At 42.1% G+C, this 19,026-nt stretch overlaps 1 protein-coding gene across 4 annotated transcripts; it reads right to left on the reverse strand.

The window, feature by feature from the left end:
- Window positions 1-293: 293 nt before the first annotated feature.
- Window positions 294-18,632, reverse strand: LOC112265421 (NACHT, LRR and PYD domains-containing protein 1a allele 5). 4 transcript variants are annotated; one of them, XM_042296082.1, is made up of 16 exons: window positions 18,287-18,632; window positions 12,531-12,562; window positions 10,416-10,475; window positions 10,291-10,314; window positions 10,100-10,138; window positions 9,894-9,941; window positions 9,622-9,668; window positions 9,443-9,495; window positions 8,729-9,206; window positions 6,272-6,397; window positions 3,651-3,786; window positions 3,524-3,571; window positions 3,283-3,354; window positions 2,992-3,157; window positions 2,649-2,770; window positions 294-2,529 (listed from the first exon to the last, which is right to left on the reverse strand). In XM_042296082.1, exons 1-16 carry the CDS (start codon window positions 18,337-18,339, stop codon window positions 2,501-2,503), a joined length of 1,533 nt encoding a protein of 510 aa, XP_042152016.1. In that variant the 5' UTR covers window positions 18,340-18,632; the 3' UTR covers window positions 294-2,500. The 4 variants fall into 4 exon arrangements, with proteins under 4 accessions (XP_042152016.1, XP_042152017.1, XP_024298467.1 ...); XM_042296083.1 differs by having other exon boundaries at window positions 10,100-10,135; window positions 18,287-18,631; XM_024442699.2 differs by lacking the exon at window positions 12,531-12,562 and having other exon boundaries at window positions 18,287-18,631.
- Between the last annotated feature and the right edge of the window lie 394 nt (window positions 18,633-19,026).

Raw genomic sequence — 19,026 nt, forward strand, 5'->3', positions numbered from 1 at the left:
TGAGTCAGAGTGCCAGGAGGTCAGGCCAGTGGGCATTACAATCCCTCTGATCATGTCCATTGCTCTGATTCAGTAAGATGTTACTGTAATGATCCGCATACACACACCCTGTCTCCCTCTCACCTTAATGTCAGAGGAGTTGTTGGTGGCCAGGTAGATGCGAAAGGAGTAGGAGTTGTTCAGAGCCAGTTCCTTATACACCAGGACCACCCCATGGTGCTCTACAGGCTTGCTGTTCTGGACAAGAATGCCTTAGTATGCCTTGGGTATAATAGGACAATAGTACACTTAAATAAATATTTAGCACTTTTATTGGTGTACAATGTTTTTAAAATGAAATGTTAAGTCTTTTGAAAATATTAACATGTACACTTTGTACAATGCATTTTTTGTTTTATGTGAGTTTGCTTAAAGCGTGAGGAGTGATAAATGTACTTATGAGAGTCCAGCATTAACATTTGCCTTGCATTTGTCTCCATTCCATGCAGTCATTAAAAGAGTCAACCGGCAGAATTGTTTTGAGAGCTTTCCCTTCCACATACACCTCACCAGAACACACCGCAGAAAGGTACAGGTACAGAACCGGTTACATAGGATAAATGTTTGATTAAGTCATAGCCTAACAGTCATGAAAACAATCATCTGCTAGCTGAAAATTATTTGCAATTAAACATTATTTATCAATTTTTGCAAAAATGTATTTTATTCAGTCAAAGATTTGTAATCTTAGACACCATACCCAGAGCCCTATAAAGGCCCTTACCTGAGCTGTAACATTACAGAAGTACACATGTAAGGATGGAATATTAATGATGGCCTTTTCGGAGCGATCACTGTGTAAAAATATGTACACACTTGCAAATGGCATCCAATAGACAACTCATGGTTTTCCCGTTCATCATTTCACAGTTAATCGTTGTTACTCTCCCTGGGGTATTTGGGTCCCAGTATTGGCAACAGTGACATCCCTATTGAAAGGTGTTTAAAATGAGTTAGTAGCCCTTTTTATGAACAAAAAAACCCTCCTACATTAGTGGTTTCTGGAATTCAGTCAATCCCACCATGTTCAAATGCACTGAGCGTGATTTCCAGGCTACAGAATGTACACGATCCAGTCTAAACAAAAGTAAATATTACCAATATTTTCTCTGAGATGAAGCTTAGTTATCCCCACTGTCAGTTTGACGGCTCAATTTGGTCATAACACACAATAAAACCGAACAAACACAGACTACAAAAAAAACAATCACAGTATAGTTTAAAAAACAGAAAATATGTACACCGTATTAAAAGTACAGCTACACTCCTTGAGTAGTTGTTCCAATTCCATGATTAAGTAAGTGGCAATGCCTTGATTGAGAAATATCAAAATACAAAATGTACAATGTTTGAGACAACAGCCCTGTAAGTGTGTTAACAGTTTCCATTCTGCAGCAACATGTCTGTTACTGGCTACATATTAGCTACCTATTTCCCAGAGCTCATCTATGACATAAGAGGTCTTCACTGCACCGCAGGTCGCAGCATCAGCTCCTGGCTGTTTGGGGTACCTCTACATAACGCCAGCATTATTCCAGGGTAATGGACCATTTGTGAACGTCTAAGAACATAAACATTCAAGATTAAAGGTTGTGGTGTAATTCTCTTTCTATGCCTTTGTTGAACTCCTGTTGAAATCCTGAGAGAACATGAGGGGTGAGAAGGCAGGGTTTCCCACTACTAAACATCACTACTAGGCAGGGCACAACGCGCTCCAGCTCTAGCATCCAGGCCTGCAGATATCAAACATATCATTTGAAGGCAATTGAATCCCAATTCTTTTGGGCTGGAAGGGGCTGGCAGTGCTAGGCTGGTGTGCCGGCCCTGCCCTGCCTAGGCAATGGCAGGGGACACATAATGCTTCTGATCTAGGATCAGTGTACCATCCTCAATTTATGAAGGAGGTATGCAAAGCTGACCTTAGATCAGCCTCTAGAGCAAGGGCAGGCAGCTCCAGTCCAGTGAGTCAGGGCTGGATTGGTGTCACACTTTTGCCCCAGCTAACACACCTGACTCCAATAATCAACTAATTATGATCTTCAGTTTAGAATGCAATTAGTTTAAATCAGCTGCGTTAGAAGGGATGGGGAAGAGATGTGACATCACTCCGGCCCCTGAGGATTGTTTCCCATCCCTGGACTAGTGGGAACCTTCATCCTACTCCATACAGCCCTCAAACGCCACTCTGGACCTCGAAGCCAGTTCCACTGCATTTTTTCATGTGTTACCTTCAAATCAGGGACTGATTTAAACCTGGGACACCAGGTGTATTAATTATCCGGTAGAACAGAAAACCAGCAGGCTCTGGACCTCGTAGGGTAAGAGTACCCCTGCAATACAGCAGAAGCAGAGGGATTTCTGTCTTCAAGGCAAGAGTTCAAACGTCTCTCTCCCATTGTCTCTCTGGCTCATTGACGATAGCGCTGCGGAAAGGCAGGGACCTTGGGAGGCAAAAGATATCTCATTCGGCCGCTTTATTGTCTATCATATCTGAGGAGAACACAGACAGAAAGGGGTGTATGTTAGTAGGAGACAAGAATGAGTACAAATATCTGTGTGGAGACAGGTGATTGAGTGTTTGTGGCTCTAGTCTAATGTGTGTCTCTAACCTTGCAGTGTCTTGAGGACCTTGCTGGGCAGGTCATCCAGCTCCTGTAGGCTCATCAAGAGGTGAGTGACCGTGGCTTGACCATTTGGCCTGCCAGTCTTCCAGCGCTCCAACGCCTTAAACCTGAAACCCAACACAAAACAAGTTGAGGGTCACATTTAGGGTCACATTATCTAAAAAAGAAATCAACACCAAAAATATGAATCAAAGAAAGTAAGTTATTGTACAATTATTGAATGATCGGTGTACCAAGAATGCTTCAATGAAAAATGCCCAAAATAATGGCTGGCGAGTAATATAAAGTTGCGTTTTAAGGGTGCAGATACTATATCTATCTACTGTACCTCTGCATGTCGACATCCTCCTCGCTGGCCTGAATATCATCCAGCTCTTTGGAGGACAGGTCCAGGCAACCGATAGCCACCTGCTTCCACTCCTTCCCCTGCAGCTTAGCCACCTGCATCAGCTGCTTGGAGGACACGTCTGGGACCTGCACTGTCCGCACTCCGTCTGGAGACAACAGAGGAACGTCAGACTTTTAAGGGTTTTATTCAGGGCGACTGAACAGCAACTCAACAGGAATAAGACCACAGTAATAACAGCAAATGACACAATGGATGTGTTCAAACCATCACCTGACTCATCTGCGCATCGACGTCTCTTTTTGGGCAACTCTTCCTCTGATGTGCTGGTGCTTCTCTTCCTGTCTACAGAAGAGGAGAGAAAAAAAGCTACTTTGTCAATCAAAAGCTACTTTGTTATGATTGGATGAAAAGTACTTGTGTACAGAGAACTTGATATCTAGAACATACACTGGAATGAAGTGAACTCTTGATGCCGATATTGAGAGGGGGCAAACAAAAAGGACAAACTTACTATTTGTCAGTTTCCTTGGCTTTTCAACTGTATTGTCCACACAGTCACCTGAGAGGAAGATAAATTAATATCCTGCACCTTAACCCACAACACATTACAGACAGACGCACAGCAGGTGTGTATGTACCTTCTCTGATGGTGGCTGACCACACAGTCTTGTCGGACTCTGTCTCTACGAGGGAGACCTTGAAAGGAGGGGGCTGCTCAAAGAACACCTCAAAATATCCCTTCAATTTAGTCACGGCCAGTGTGAACGGCAAGTCCTGCAGGACACCAAATACACACAACACAGACATTATGAATAAACGCACATAGTACATAATGTACCAACACTGAGTATACAAACATTAAGAACACCTGGGTTGTGTTTCGGAGGACGCATGGCTTTCGACCTTCATCTCTCCCGAGCCCGTACGGGAGTTGTAGCGATGAGACAAGATAGTAACTACTAACAATTGGATACCACGAAACGGGGTTAAATCCCAAATTTTTTTTTTTTTTAAAGAAAAAAAAGAAAAACAAATTATGAATAAACTCATAAGACATACCATACATACACTGAGTAACCAAAACATTAAGAACACCTGCTCTTTCCATGACATAGACTGACCAGGTGAAAGCTATGATCCCTTAATGACGTCACTTGTTAAATCCACTTCAATCAGTCTAAATGAAGGGGAGGAGACAGGTCAAAGAATGATTTTTCAGCCAAGAGACAATAGAGACATGGATTGTGTATGTGTACCATTCAGAGGGTGAATGGGCAAGACAAAATATTTAAGTGCCTTTGAACAGGGTATGGTAGTAGTTGCCAGGCGCACCGGTTTGTGTCAAGAAATGCAATGCTGCCACGTTTTTCATGCTCAACAGTTTCCCATGTGTATCAAGAACGGTCAACCACCAAATAACATCCAGCCAACTTGACACATCTGTGGTAAGCATTGGAGTCAACATGGGCCATCATCCCTGTGGTACGTTTTTGATACCTTGTAGAGTCCCTGCCTCGATGAATTGAGGCTGTTCTGAGGGCAAAAGGGGGTGCAACTCAATATTAGGAAGGTGTTCTTAATGTTTTGTACACTCAATGTACCGTACATACAGTTGAAGTCGGAAGTTTACATACACTTATGTTGGAGTCATTAAAACTCGTTTTTCAACCACTCCACAAATTTATTGTAAACTGTAGTTTTGGCAAGTCGGTTAGGACATCTACTTTGTGCATGACACAAGTCATTTTTCCAACAATTGTCTACAGACAGATTATTTCACTGTATCACAATTCCAGTCAGAAGTTGACTGTGCCTATAAACAGCTTGGAAAATTCCAGAAAATTACATCATAGTTTTAGAAGCTTCTGATAGACAAATGTACATAATTTGAGTCAATTGGAGGCACACCTGTGGATGTATTTCAAGGTCTACCATCAAACTCAGTGCCTCTTTGCTCAACATCATGGGAAAATCAAAAGAAATCAGCAAAGACCTCGAAAAAAAATTGTAGACCTCCACAAGTTTGGTTCATCCTTGGAAACAATTTCCAAACGCCTGAAGGTACCACGTTCATCTGTACAAATAAGAGTATGCAAGTATAAACACCATGGGACCACGCAGCCATCATACCACTCAGGAAGGAGACACGTTCTGTCTCCTAGAGATGAACATACTTTGGTGCGAAAAGTGCAAATCAATCCCAGAACAACAACAAAGGACCTTGTGAAGATGCTGGAGGAAACAGGTACAAAAGTATCTATATCCACAGTAAAACAAGTCCTATATCGACATAACCTGAAAGGCCGCTAAGCAAGAATCCACTGCTCCAAAACCGCTATAAAAAAGTCAGACTAAGGTTTGCAACTGCACATGTGGACAAAGATTGTACTTTTTGGAGAAATTTCCTCTGGTCTGATGAAACAAAAATAGAACTGTTTGGCCATAATGACCATCGTTATGTTTGGGAGAAAAAGGGGGAGGTTTGCAAGTCGAAGAACACCATCCCAACCGTGAAGCACAGGGGTGACTGCGTCATGTTGTGAGGGTGCTTTGCTGCAGGAGGGTCTTGTGCACTTCACAAAATAGATGGCATCATGAGTAAGGGAAATGATGTGGATATTTTGAAGCAACATCTCAAAACATCAGTCAGGAAGATAAAGCTTGGTCGCAAATGAGTCTTCCAAATGGACAATGACCCCAAGCATACTTCCAAAGTTGTGGCAAAATGGCTTAAGGACAACAAAGTCAAGGTATTGGAGTGGTCATCACAAAGCCCTGACCTCAATCCTATAGAAAATTTGTGGGCAGAACTGAAAAAGCATGTGCGAGCAAGGCGGCCTACAAATCTGACTCTGTTACACCAGCTCTGTCAGGAGGAATGGGCCAAAATTCACCCAATTTATTGTGGAAAGCTTGGGGAAGGCTACCCGAAACATTTTATCCAAGTTGAACAATTTAAAGGCAATGCTACCAAATACTAACTGAGTGTATGTAAACTTCTGACCCACTGGGAATGTGATGAAAGAAATAAAAGCTGAATTAAGTAATTCTCTCTACTATTATTCTGACATTTCACATTCTAAAATAAAGTGGTGATCCTAACAGACCTAAGAAGGAATTTTTACTAGGATTAAATTACAGGAATTGTGAAAAACTGAGTTTAAATGTATTTGGAAAAGGTGTATGCAAACTTCTGAGTTCAACTGTACTGTAGGTCAGTGCTTACTGGTTATGCAGTAATAGGTGAATGAAACCTCACCGCAGGGCTGATGTCTCCCTCTGGTTCACTCATGAGTCGGTACCTCTTCTCATCCAACTTACAGGTGGGTGGCTTCTCTACCTTCAGGTAACGCTTGTTGGCGCAACGCACCTCCTTCCATATGTCCTGGAGTGAGTGAGGGGTAGAGGAGAGAGAGAGGCAGAGAGACAAAGGAATAGATAGAAGTAGACCAGTGATTTACCATAAGTAAGCGAGAGATTCTAATAATGGTAATAGCGGGGATGACTATTCCCTGTTCAGGAAACATGGGAGTTGGTGGACGGAGATGTTTTCCATGGTCATTTTGGTGTGTGATGGAAAATCTTTCTTATTGTTGCCTAACGGTCAACAACTCCTTTCCCTGGCCAGTTAGGCAGGGTTAAATGGGCTGTTCTGAAGCTGAGTGCTCTAATGTGGGTTTCTGCTGAGCTCAAGTATTCAGTCACGCAGCCATTCTCCTCACCACTGATACTACTATCACACTTAGACACACACCGCTGATTCTACACACTACCAGCGCTCAAACCACATTTCAGGTACTGGGTGACATGTGACCTAAGACTGTGTAAGATCACAGAGTAAATATTAACTGTGGTCTATATTTGATACACATGGTGTTACTATCCCAATATAAACCTACCAGTTGGAAAAACATTGTCATTTTAACCTGTCTGGGAACTGGGTTCCGCTAGCGCTAGCGGAACAGCCAATGAAATTGCAGGGCGCCAAATACAAATCAACAGAAATCTCATAAATCAAATTTCTCAAACATACAAGTATTAGGCAGCATTTTAAAGATACAATTCTTGTTAATCCAGCCACAGTATCTGATTTCAAAAATGCTTTACAGCGAAAGCTCCACAAACAATTATGTTAGGTCACCACCAAGTCACAGAAAAACCCAGCCATTTTTCCAGCCAAAAACAGGAGTCACAAAAGGCACAAATAGAGATCAAATTAATCACTAACCTTTGATGATCTTCATCAGATGACACTCATAGGACTTCATGTTACACAATACATGTATGCTTTGTTTCGATAAAATAGATATTTATATCCAAAAATCAAATTTTACATTGGCGTGTTATGTTCAGTAGTTCCAAAACATGCGGTGATTTTGCAGAGAGCCACATCAATTTACAGAAATACTCATTATAAATGTTGATGAAAATACAAGTGTTATGCATGGAACTTTAGATAAAATTCTCCTTAATGGAACCGCTGTGTCAGATTTCAAAAACACTTTACGGAAAAAGCATACCATGCAATAATCTGAGTACGGAGCTCAGAGCCCAAACCAGCCAAAATAAATATCCGCCATGTTGTGCAGTCAACATTAGTCAGAAATAGCATTATAAATATTCACTTACCTTTGATGATCTTCATCAGAATGCACTCCCAGGAATCCCAGTTCCACAATAAATGTTTGATTTGTTCGATAAAGTTCATCATTTATGTCCATATACCTCCTTTTGTTAGGGCGTTTGGTAAACAAATCGAAACGCGCGTGTGACTTCCAGCTGATAGGTAGGACGAAAATTCCAAAAAGTTATATTACTGGTCGTAGAAACATATCAAACGATGTATAGAATCAATCTTTAGGATGTTAATGTTCAATAAATGTTCAATAATGTTACAATCGGAGAATTTCATTAGAAAAGCAATGGAACAGGAGCTACCTCTCATGTGAATGCGCGTAACTGAGCTTGTGGCTGCTGGCAGACCTCTGACTAATTCCCCTCTCATTCAGCCCCCCTTCATAGTAAAAGCATCAAACAACGTTCTAAAGACATCTAGTGGAAGCCTTAGGAAGTGCAACATAACCAATATCCCACTGTATCTTCAACAGGGGCAGAGTTGAAAAACTACAAACCTCAGATTTCCCACTTCCTGTTTGGATTTTTTCTCAGGTTCTTGCCTGCCATATGAGTTCTGTTATACTCACAGACATCATTTAAACAGTTTTAGAAACGGCAGGGTGTTTTCTATCCAATGCTTCTACTAATATGCATATATTAGCATCTGGGGTTGAGTAGGAGGCAGTTTACTCTGGGCACACTTTTCATCCAAAAATGAAAATGCTGCCCCCTATCCCAATGAAGTCCACTGGGCTAGATTCAGATCTAATGTATGAGGTTTGTGGTTTCCATCTGAGTTATTCCTAGATACAGATACAAAAATCAATAAACAATAATTTGTTAATTAATATGCACCAATGCCCTCTGATACAGTGACAAATGAACTCATCTTGATCACCACACACACATACACACAAATAAACAGACCGCAGACTTCCAGTGTGACATGTGATTTCCCTCAGTAGAGACGACAGTGTGAGTCAGAGTGCTAGGAGGTCAGGCCAGTGGGCATTACAACCCCTCTGATCATGTTCATTTCTCTGACTCAGTAAGATGTTACTGTAATGATCCGCATACACACACCCTGTCTCCCTCTCACCTTAATGTCAGAGGAGTTGTTGGTGGCCAGGTAGATGCGAAAGGAGTAGGAGTTGTTCAGAGCCAGTTCCTTATACACCAGGACCACCCCGTGGTGCTCTACAGGCTTGCTGCTCTGGACAATGGGCCCCACCGGGGACAGGGACGATACACGCCACTTTACATGGCTGCCAGAGTGGTCTACCGAGGGCTCGATCACCGGACAGCTGTCCTTCATATGCAGGACACTAAAGGTCATTTCACTGTCGGGGTCAGCGAGGCAGAGGAAGTGAGGGAACTGGATGGAGGTGAGGATGGATGAGGGGCTGTTGACACAGTCCACGTTGAAGATGGGCCCAGCGAACCTCCAGGAGTCCCTGAGGAACATGCCAAACTTGGACCAGGACAGGACCGAGTAGCGGATCAGGACTCTCTCTGACACCTCAAACACCAGGCCGGTGACGGAGCACTCATATGTCCCCTCTCCCTCCAGCTGCACCCTGACACACAGAACACAGAGATATGGACAGACTCATACCAGTCAGAAAGACACTCAGCAGGAGAGGCATTAGTGGTTTGGGGATTTTCTTATTTATTAAAAAAGAGAGGTAGAGATACTAAGTAAGCAAGAGAGTAAGAGATTTGGAGATGGAGAAAAAAAGAGGGAGAGAGAGAAGGAGAGTCTGAGTGAGAAAGAGAGAGAAGGAACGAGGCTACAGGTAGAAGAGCTACTCACTGTAGGCGTCCTTTAGAGATCCTCCTGGGAGTAACCAGTTCATTGCCTTGACTCTGAGAAACAGACATGGTACTAAGATTGGCCCCTGTTCCTCTAGTGAGTCTACAGCCATACTGTATGTCTCTGAAGCTTTATTACACAACTATCGTTCAATTCCACAATCAAACAAATGTACTTACCTGCTGGACAGCCTTGCATTTTTCACAGCATGGCTTGGGGGGAACATCTGACAAAGGAGAGGCCAAAAGTCAAACTAGGCACTCCCTCTTGGGAGTACTCTACCTCTCAGACTATGATTTGCCGACACATTTTCATAGACCTATGAATGCACCCAGATATCCTCTCTCTAGCCTTTCAACCATTACAATCTCCTTTGTCTAGGATAGCTCGACATTTTGTGGAAAAAGCTAAACATTTGGTAGTAGAATGATTTGTGTCAAACTGAGGATACCTTTAGCAAGGGAAACCTCTGCATCAGGTTGAGGAGCCGACTCTGACTCTGTGGAGAGACAAGGTACACCTCATGAAGGAAGTTGGAGGAGAGGAGCAATCATTCTACTCAGGACATTCTGAGGTGAAAGAGGCTATTCATCTGTATTTCAGAGGCAGGATAAGGCAGATATAGGCATTGTGGCTGACGTTTTAGTTCCCACTCACCATTACAGGAACCCTCAACGTCAGGCTCCTCGGATTCTACTGGGACAAGCCAAGAAATAATACAATTATTTCTAAAAAGATCCTAACTGACTGAGTAAAGACACAAGCCAGGTGCTGGAGTGACCGTGTATCATCACAGATTGTAAATGATTTTGATGAAGCTCACAGAACAAGGCCTGTGTTTTTCTCACCTCCTTCTTTCTCAGCAAAGCCGTCTGTTGAAAGACAAAGAGAGAGAACGTTATGTTAGAGGGTGGGATAAAGCCTGAAGATTCATACTGTGATGGAGAGTTTTTGATCTCTAGCAGCCGCTCACCAGAATCCTCCTCCTCCTCCTCTTCTTCAGAACTCTCCTCTGTAGATGTCCCTGCATTGTCTGCCAGAAAAATCCATAGGACATGGAGGGATGAACTTTGAAAACGTTTCTCATTCTAAGTGTACTTTCAAATAAAGAGGGTTGAGGGAAATTGATTGGTAGTTCAAACATGACTTGAGAGGGGGTCTATATGCCTATATGCAGCTCAGAGACCATTAGAGTTCTGTTTGAGTAGTGTTCACAGGGGGGGTGGGCAGTTTCTCTTTGAGGGAAATCTCACTCTATACGAGGAAAATACAAACATACTGCAAAGGTGTGTCCACCTGAGCCACTGTTATCATTTTCAGTCAGATTATCTGTAACAACTGAACTTTTAGTAGAGATGTCTTGGGTAAGGGGTTAATATGGAATTAAGAAATCTCTTCTCTCCATCTTTCCACCCCACTTTACCCATAATGCAGAGAGGTTTACAGTAACCTGGGGCAGCAGGTAGCCTAGTGGTTAAGAGAGTTGGGCTTGGAAAAAAAGTTCTCTGTATGGGATCCCTGAGCTGACATGGTAAAAATTAGTCGTTCTGCTACTGAACAAGGCAGTTGGCCTACCGGGGAACAGTGGGTTGTCATTGTAAATAAGAATTTGTTCTCAACTGACTTGGCTAGCTAAATAAAACATTTAAAAACCTCAGGGGACTGGCCCTCTGTGGGACCTGCCCCAAACAACTCCAGCCCATCCCCAGAGAGTTTTCTGAAGGTTCTCTACTCATGTCTACCCTAAGCCTATTACTAAGAAATGGCAGAAAAATAATACCATACATTATCGATTTGTAGTCTTTTATTTACGGTCTGACTGAGCATGATCTAAATGTAGCACTTCTGTTGTCAAACTGTGACGAAGTTCATTCTGATGAGCTCATCAGTGTATACCGTATATCTTCACTCACATCACACCACATCACTCATCTGAAACTTCCACAACTGATTCCTCACTAATGTAGATGAACGCAAACTGGATACAGTATGTATATGAGCGTATTGTAATTCGGTGATATGTCTGTGCTTTTTCTATGTATAGGGCTGAGGGCCCCTGTGTCGGGGCTGTAACGTTACAGAAGCTGATATTCTCATTCAGAAATTCAGAATGACTTACAAATTGTATGATTCATACTGTAAGTGCATCTAAAGTAGGGCTGTGATGATTGTGTAATGATTAATTGCCATGCAAATGGTCACGATTATTGTTATGATTGTAATTTTTGTAGAATTTGTATATATTTTGTAATGCATCTTTGAAAATAATCTACGAGATACCTAAAGAATACAACACAGCTTTGGCGAGACAATTTCTCAAAAGTAAATGTTTTTGACTTCTTGGAACTTCTGAAAATTAAGCTTCTCCACCCAAATCATTGTAAAATGATTACAAACTTTTACACTCTTCATGTAAAAATGAAAACTGCTACTGGGTAAACTATATCTACTTGAAAATAAAGTTGAATTCCCCCCCCATCTTAAAATGTATGTATTCAGAATATATATTTTTTCACAGTTATTATCCATAATTGTCCTAATCTAAAGTGAAACTATGGCCTACCTGGTAAGATAGAGTGAAGTGAACTGGTGCCCTGGTGTACAGACATGGCTAGCTCCAGGGGTATCTGTACCCAGCAGGAGTGAGTCTGGGTCAGGCCTTCTAGCTGAGAGCCTGGCATTGGCAGAGGGGAAGCTAATAGATGGAGCCAGTCCTCTCTGGGGCAGGGAGCCTCATCTCAGACTGAGAACCAGCCAGGTCTCTCTCGCTCTCTCTGCTCTACAAACGTCCCTCTCTCTTGCTCGTTCTCCCTCCCTCTCCCCTTATCTCCCCCCCCATCTCTGTACTCATATGCCTCCAATCGCTCTCTGCCTCATCTAACATCCACTCCGTCTACTCTCAGACAGCATGCTTTATCAGCCCAATGTACATCTCACACACACACACACACACACACAGATTGTTTTTACTGGTGTTGACTGCCATCTGCTGGTCTAATTAAAGATCACATTAATTCAGAACTTTTTGCCACATGAGACAAAACAAAACATTTCATGCACAATCAAACAAAGAGCGAACGGTGCTTACCCTTCTGGTCAGGCGCAGGGATGTCTCCATCGCTGTTGGTTAAAAGAGATAGGAAATGATAAGGGCATCCCAAGACGTTATCAAAATGGAGTTAAGAGAATACAACTTCAGTTTATGGACCAGTGGGGGAGGGGATTATGGGTGTGGAGAAGAGGGGGTGGAGCTGAACTGTCCAGCTGCAGACCCATCTCTGTCTTCACTTCCGCTCTCTGATGTACACACAAACGCTCATTTAACTGAGGCACAAAAACAGGAAGTGGAGGAGCTGCCAAAATCTCACGTTCATGACATCAGCCCATCCTCCAGTGTGGTGTGGAACCCCCACCCCATACATACTGACCCAGTTTTACACACTAGTGTTGGACGGCTGGTACTGCAAACACATGGAAAGGTACTGGCTGATAATAGTGCTTGTGATTATAAACCATAAGTTCTTAAAGAGACAGTATCAGAGAACATCAAAAGTTGATCTAACATCAAGACACAAAGGGAAGGGTTTTGCAGTTAGCAGTGTTACAGGTTTATAAAAAAAACATAATAATGTGCATCATCCAGAGGATGTCTCTCAGCCTCAGACAAAGCGTGCCGCTTGGTGATTCAGTCTGACTTGTGTGAACAAGTTCAGCACGCACAGAGAACTAGGTCAACAGTATTTATTTTTTATTTTACTCCATTGTAAAAATACTGCGCTCTAGGTGATCAAAAGATAGAGTTGACTCAAGTGTAGTCTTTAGTCCTTTACCACAGAGGAGATTAGGAATACAGGAGAAACACTCTACTGAGTTGGCATGTGTTTACAACCTCTGTGATAATAAGAAAGTAATTAATCATGATAACTGTGCATGGTACCTGCAGATAAGGTCCTGAAATAATGATTGAATTGTGACAAATTCATAGGCTATTTCTAGTTCTGTGTCGTAAATATTGTCACTCTTTTAGATTGAATGAAACGTGATAAGCTAGTGGTCCTCATCCTCATTGTCCTCAGACAGGAGTACAGGAAAGACTGTTTACTTTTCCAAGGTCAATGTTCGACACAGCCAACAGGTTTCTGTATCACAACACAACTGTTATACATTTCCATGGCAGTCATATTCCCACATGTACTCTGCCCGTGACAGAAGTCACGCACTGATCTGTTTCACCTGTCTTTGTGATTGTCTCCACCCACCTCCAGGTGTTGCCCGTTTTCCACATTATTCCCAGGGTATTTATTCCTGTGTTCTCTGTCTGTTGTCAGTTCACCTTGTTTTGTCAACCAGTGTGTTTTTCCATGCTCCTGCTTTTTCCTTGTCTCTGTTTTTCTAGTCCTCCTGGTTTTGACCTTTTGCCTGCCCTGACCTTGAACCTGCCTGCATCCCTGTACCGTTTGGAACTCTGACCTGGTTATGAACTTTCGCCTGTCCTCGACCTGCCCCATGTTGTTTAATAAATATCAGAGACTTACACCATCTGCCTCCTGTGTCTGCATTTGGGTCTCGCACGGTGTTATACTTTCAGCCTCTATCCATCTCTCTGTAAATTCTTTCTATTTATTTCTCTTTGCCCTCTTGTCAACCCTGGCCTCTCACCATCTCTTACTTCTCTCCCACCCATACAAAACCAAACCCTCCCCTTCCTTTCTTCTCTCTCTCACCCCTTCTCTCTCTCGCTGTGTCTCTGTGGTGTGATAAAGCCACAGTTTTTGCATGTTTCCTACAGCCTTACATGAACACACTGAAAGCCTGTGAACAAGGGATAGGCAATCGTCAGTTAGTTCTAGTGCTATAGTTTTTGTCACAGCTCCAATTTAGCCTTGTGTACCTCAGTAGGTTAACATATCACACACCATCAGTCACAATATTAATGATACACTAAACTGTCAAGTATGAGGGTAAAACGTTATGCCTTCATGAGGGGTCATATATTCCGCAGATATTGTGCATTGTATATTTATGTATACTGAACAAAATTATAAACTCAACATTAACGATTTTACTGATTTACAGTTCATATAAGGAAATCAGTCAATTTAAATAAATATATTTAGGCCCACCCACTTGGGAGCAAGGTCCACCCACTGGGGAAACAGGCCCAGCCAATCAAAATGAGTTTTCCCCCACAAAAGGTCTTTATTACAAACAGAAATACTCCTCCGTTTCATCAACTGTCCGTGTGGCTGGTCTCAGATGATCCCGCAAGTGAAGACGGCAGATGTGTAGCCAGCCCAGGACCATCACGTGGTCTGCAGTTGTGAGGCCGCATTACCAAATTCTCTACAACAACTTATGTTAAAGAAATTAACATTCAATTCTCTGGCAACAGTTCTGGTGGACATTCCTGCAGTCAGCATGCCAATTACACGCTCCCTCAAAACTTGAGACATATGTGGCATTGTGTTGTGAGACAAAACTGCACATTTTAGAGTGGCCTTTTATTGTCCCCAGCACATGGTGCACCACTGTAATGACCATGCGTTTTAAACGCACACCTGTCAGGTGGATGGATTATTTTGGCCAAGGAGAAATGCTCACTAACAGGGATGTAAACAAATTTGTGCACAAAATTTGGGAGAAATAAGCTTTTTGTATGAATTAACCATTTCTGGGATCTTTTATTTCAGCTCATGAAACATCAGACAAACACTTTACATGTTGCATTTATGTTTTTGTTCATTATAATTGAATATCTACAGTACCAGTCAAAAGTTTGGACACACCTACTCATTATTTAATACACATTGTAGAATACTAGTGAAGACACCAAAACAATGAAATAACAAATATGGAATCATGTAGTAACCAAAATAAATGTTTAAAAAATGTTTGAGATTCTTCAAAGTACCCACCCATTGCCTTGATTACATCTTTGCACACTATTTGCATTCTCTCAACCAGCTTCATAGGGTAGTCACCTGGTATGCATTTCAATTAACAGATGTGCCTTGTTAAAAGTTCATTTGTGGAATTTCTTTCCTTCTTTATGCGTTTATGACAATCAGTTGTGTTGTGACAAGGTAGGGGGGTATACAGAAGATAGTCCTATTTGGTAAAATACCATATTATAGCAAGAACAGCTCAAATAAGCAAAGAGAAATGACACTGCATCATTACTTTAAGACCGGAAGGTCAGTCAATAGTGAACATTTCAAGAACTTTGAAAGTTTCTTCAAATGCAATCGCAAAAACCATCAAGCATAACAGTATGATGAAACTGTCTCTCATGAGGACCGCCACAGGAAAGGAAGACCCAAAGTTACCTCTGCTACAGAGGATAAGTTCATTAGAATAACCAGCCTCAGAAATTGCAGCCCAAATAAATGCTTCCCTGAGTTCAAGTAACAGACACATCTCAACATCAACTGTTCAGCGGAGACTGCGTCAATCAGGCCTTCATGGTCAAAATTGCTGCCAAGAAACAACTACTAAAGGACACCAATGAGAAGAAGAGACTTGCTTGGGCCAAGAAACACGAGCAATGGACATTAGACCGGTGGAAATTTGTCCTTTGGTCTGATGAGTCCAGATTTGAGATTTTTGGTTCCAACCACTGTGTCTTTGTGAGACAGAGTAGGTGAACGGATGATCTCCACATGTGTGGTTCCCACCGTGAAGCATGGAGGAGGAGGTGCGATGGTGTGGGGATGCTTTGGTGGTGACACTGTCAGTGATTTATTTAGAATTCAAGACACACTTAACCAGCATGGCTACCACAGCATTCTGCAGCAATACGCCATCCCATCTGGTTTGCACTATCATTTGTTTTTCAACAGGACAATGACCCAACACACCTCCAGGCTGTGTAAGGGCTATTTGACCAAGAAGGAGTGTGATGGAGTGCTGCATCAGATGACCTGGCCTCCACAATCACCTGACCTCAACCCAATTGAGATGGTTTGGGATGAGTTGGACTGCAGAGTGAAGGAAAAGCAGCCATCAAGTGCTCAGCATATGAAGGAACTCCTTCAAGACAGTTGGAAAAGCATTCCAGGTGAAGCTGGTTGAGAGAATGCCAAGAGTGTGCAAAGCTATCATCGAGACAAAGGGTGGCTACTTTGAAGAATCTGAAATCTTTTTCTGTTTGTCACGTCGGTATGAATGAGTCGGGAGGCAGACGCAGGAATGCATAATATGGGTTTTTATTAAGCCCCAAATTACGGCGACAAAGACCAAACAAACACGTAACAAAAACACAGGGTTGAAACCCAAACAAAAGAGCGAAGAGTACCTTGAAAAAATGACACTAGCACACAATGATTGTCACACGGGGCGAGACCCGTAATCATCGGCGCAATCCACACGGGCACAAAAGCCCAAAACACACAGCACAGGTACTCACACGCACCAACGGACATAGTAACAATAATCGACAGCACCATGATGAACAAAGGGCACATATATACAAATACAATCAGTGGGAATAGGGGCCAGGTGTGCGCAATGAAAGTTCCAGAGGGATCCGTGACATTGTTTAACACTTTTTGGGTTAATACACGATTCCATATGTGTTATTTCATAGTTTTGATGTGTCTTAAATTTTATTCTATAATGTAGAAAATAGTACAAATAAAGAAAAACCCTGGAATGTGCGTGCTGGTGTGTCAAACTTTTGACTGGTACAGTATATATGTCAGCACTTCGGTGACACTCAAGCCTCTTCAGTGATTTGAGCGTTGAATTGTCTAACCAGAATTTTGATTATTTAAGTCAGTGGCAAAAGGGTGTGGCATGGTGGCAAGGTGCCAAATGTGTCTTGTTTCTCCAGAAGCCTGTGATGTGATAGAAAACCAGGAAACAACAGTAACTATTGACCTAGTGCTCCCCTTGGATATAAGTCACCATCTGTCACCTTTAACTGCCCTGGGGTTCATGGTTACTCTCCACACAAACACTATTCATTATTTACTACACAAAGGGGACAATGTAGAACGTTTTCTACAACTACATTCTACGGTATAAAACATTACCATGATTGTAGTAACACTGGTTACAGAAGTGATATGGGTAAAAAAAAAAAAATGGTCCTTGACTATCAAGCTTCACTGGAAAAAGTCCCAATAGCCTACGTAATTCAAGATGATTATATGGTACATGGTATTTACCATATATGGTATATTATTTGGTACATAGATGCTCCTATACATATAACAACGAAGCTAGTTTACCTTCACTATATTCAAGCACTTTCACATGACAGGTGTCTAATGAAGAACGACCTGGCTGGCACGCTTTTAAACAGCTGAAACAATACATCGAGACAAAGTAGCCTAACTGTGACAGTGCAAAATGCAGTGGTGAAGGACGGGTACACAAAAGTGGTTTCGTTTTCAAGTTAAAAGAGACGGTTTAATTGAGAACCCAAAAATGATTGTTGCATTGGGTTGGCCTACAGAATAACATCGTTCTATAGTTGTAACTCGCGGTATAGCCATATTGCTTGGGCGATGGGCATGTTTGTATTATGATCAGTCAACACAGCATCTTGTGCGTTACAAAGCGACCATGGCGTCCCCTCTCACTTTGGGGGTCTGTCTTCAATAAAATAAAAATACACGGTTGCAACTATTTAGGGTCTTGTGTTTTTGTTTTTTTTATAAATCGAGAACTAAGTTACCAGCTAAGGGTAGCAAGCAGCAACAACAAAGGAACAGCTCTTTCCGGATCCGACAGAACATTGCGGCGCACATCTTTGTCAGTGTGAATGCAACCTCATGCATATATAGGCTACGTGCAAGACTAAATCTCGCCATTATTTGGCTATGTATTTAAGATGCTTACCCTTCATCCAGGTTACAAGCGGCTCCGCAGCTCGCCATCCTCGCCACCATCATGTGCCCTTTGAGGAACTTTCACCTTCGGTTTTGATATGGTCGTTTTTGCTTCACGTGATAGCACCTGCCTGTCTCTTTGTCAGAAAACATCTCCTTTTAAAATGACACCTTGACTTTACATCAAATAGGACCATGTAAGCTCTCAAAACAAATACACTCTCCCATAGTAGGGATAGGTTTAGTTTAGGCTCAAATATGCTGATGTTACTACCATGTTTTTACATAGACGTCTCATTGTCTACAATTCCAAATGATTTACAAATAGCTGCAAAAACGCAGCCTGGAGCAAAGAAGTGCGCACGAACAGCTCAGTGGGAGGAGTATATTACCCCGCCAATTAGTTTGGGCCAATGATTTACATAACTCTAGTCCGCTTTTTCATTGAAACAAGACGCCTGGCTGTATGGCTCTTCTGGCTTTCTTTCCCGTCAATTCTGATCAATGAGAACTCTCTGATTAATATGGTGGGGACATAAAATATGTACAATAAGGAAGATTATCTGGGCTCCCAATATGATTTTAATTATTGAAGATTACTAAACAGCTTACATGCTAAAATACTGATACTAAAATAAATTGTCATACTTCTGCCACGTTGTATTAAATGGTCAGACCTTTTGATATCCAGGCGTTACGTTGTAGATATTTCTCACCCTTTCTTTGTAACATTGTATCTATATCTAGGGG

The sequence above is a fragment of the Oncorhynchus tshawytscha genome, linkage group LG13, assembly GCF_018296145.1.
Source record: "Oncorhynchus tshawytscha isolate Ot180627B linkage group LG13, Otsh_v2.0, whole genome shotgun sequence".
Classification (NCBI taxonomy): Eukaryota; Metazoa; Chordata; class Actinopteri; order Salmoniformes; family Salmonidae; genus Oncorhynchus; species Oncorhynchus tshawytscha.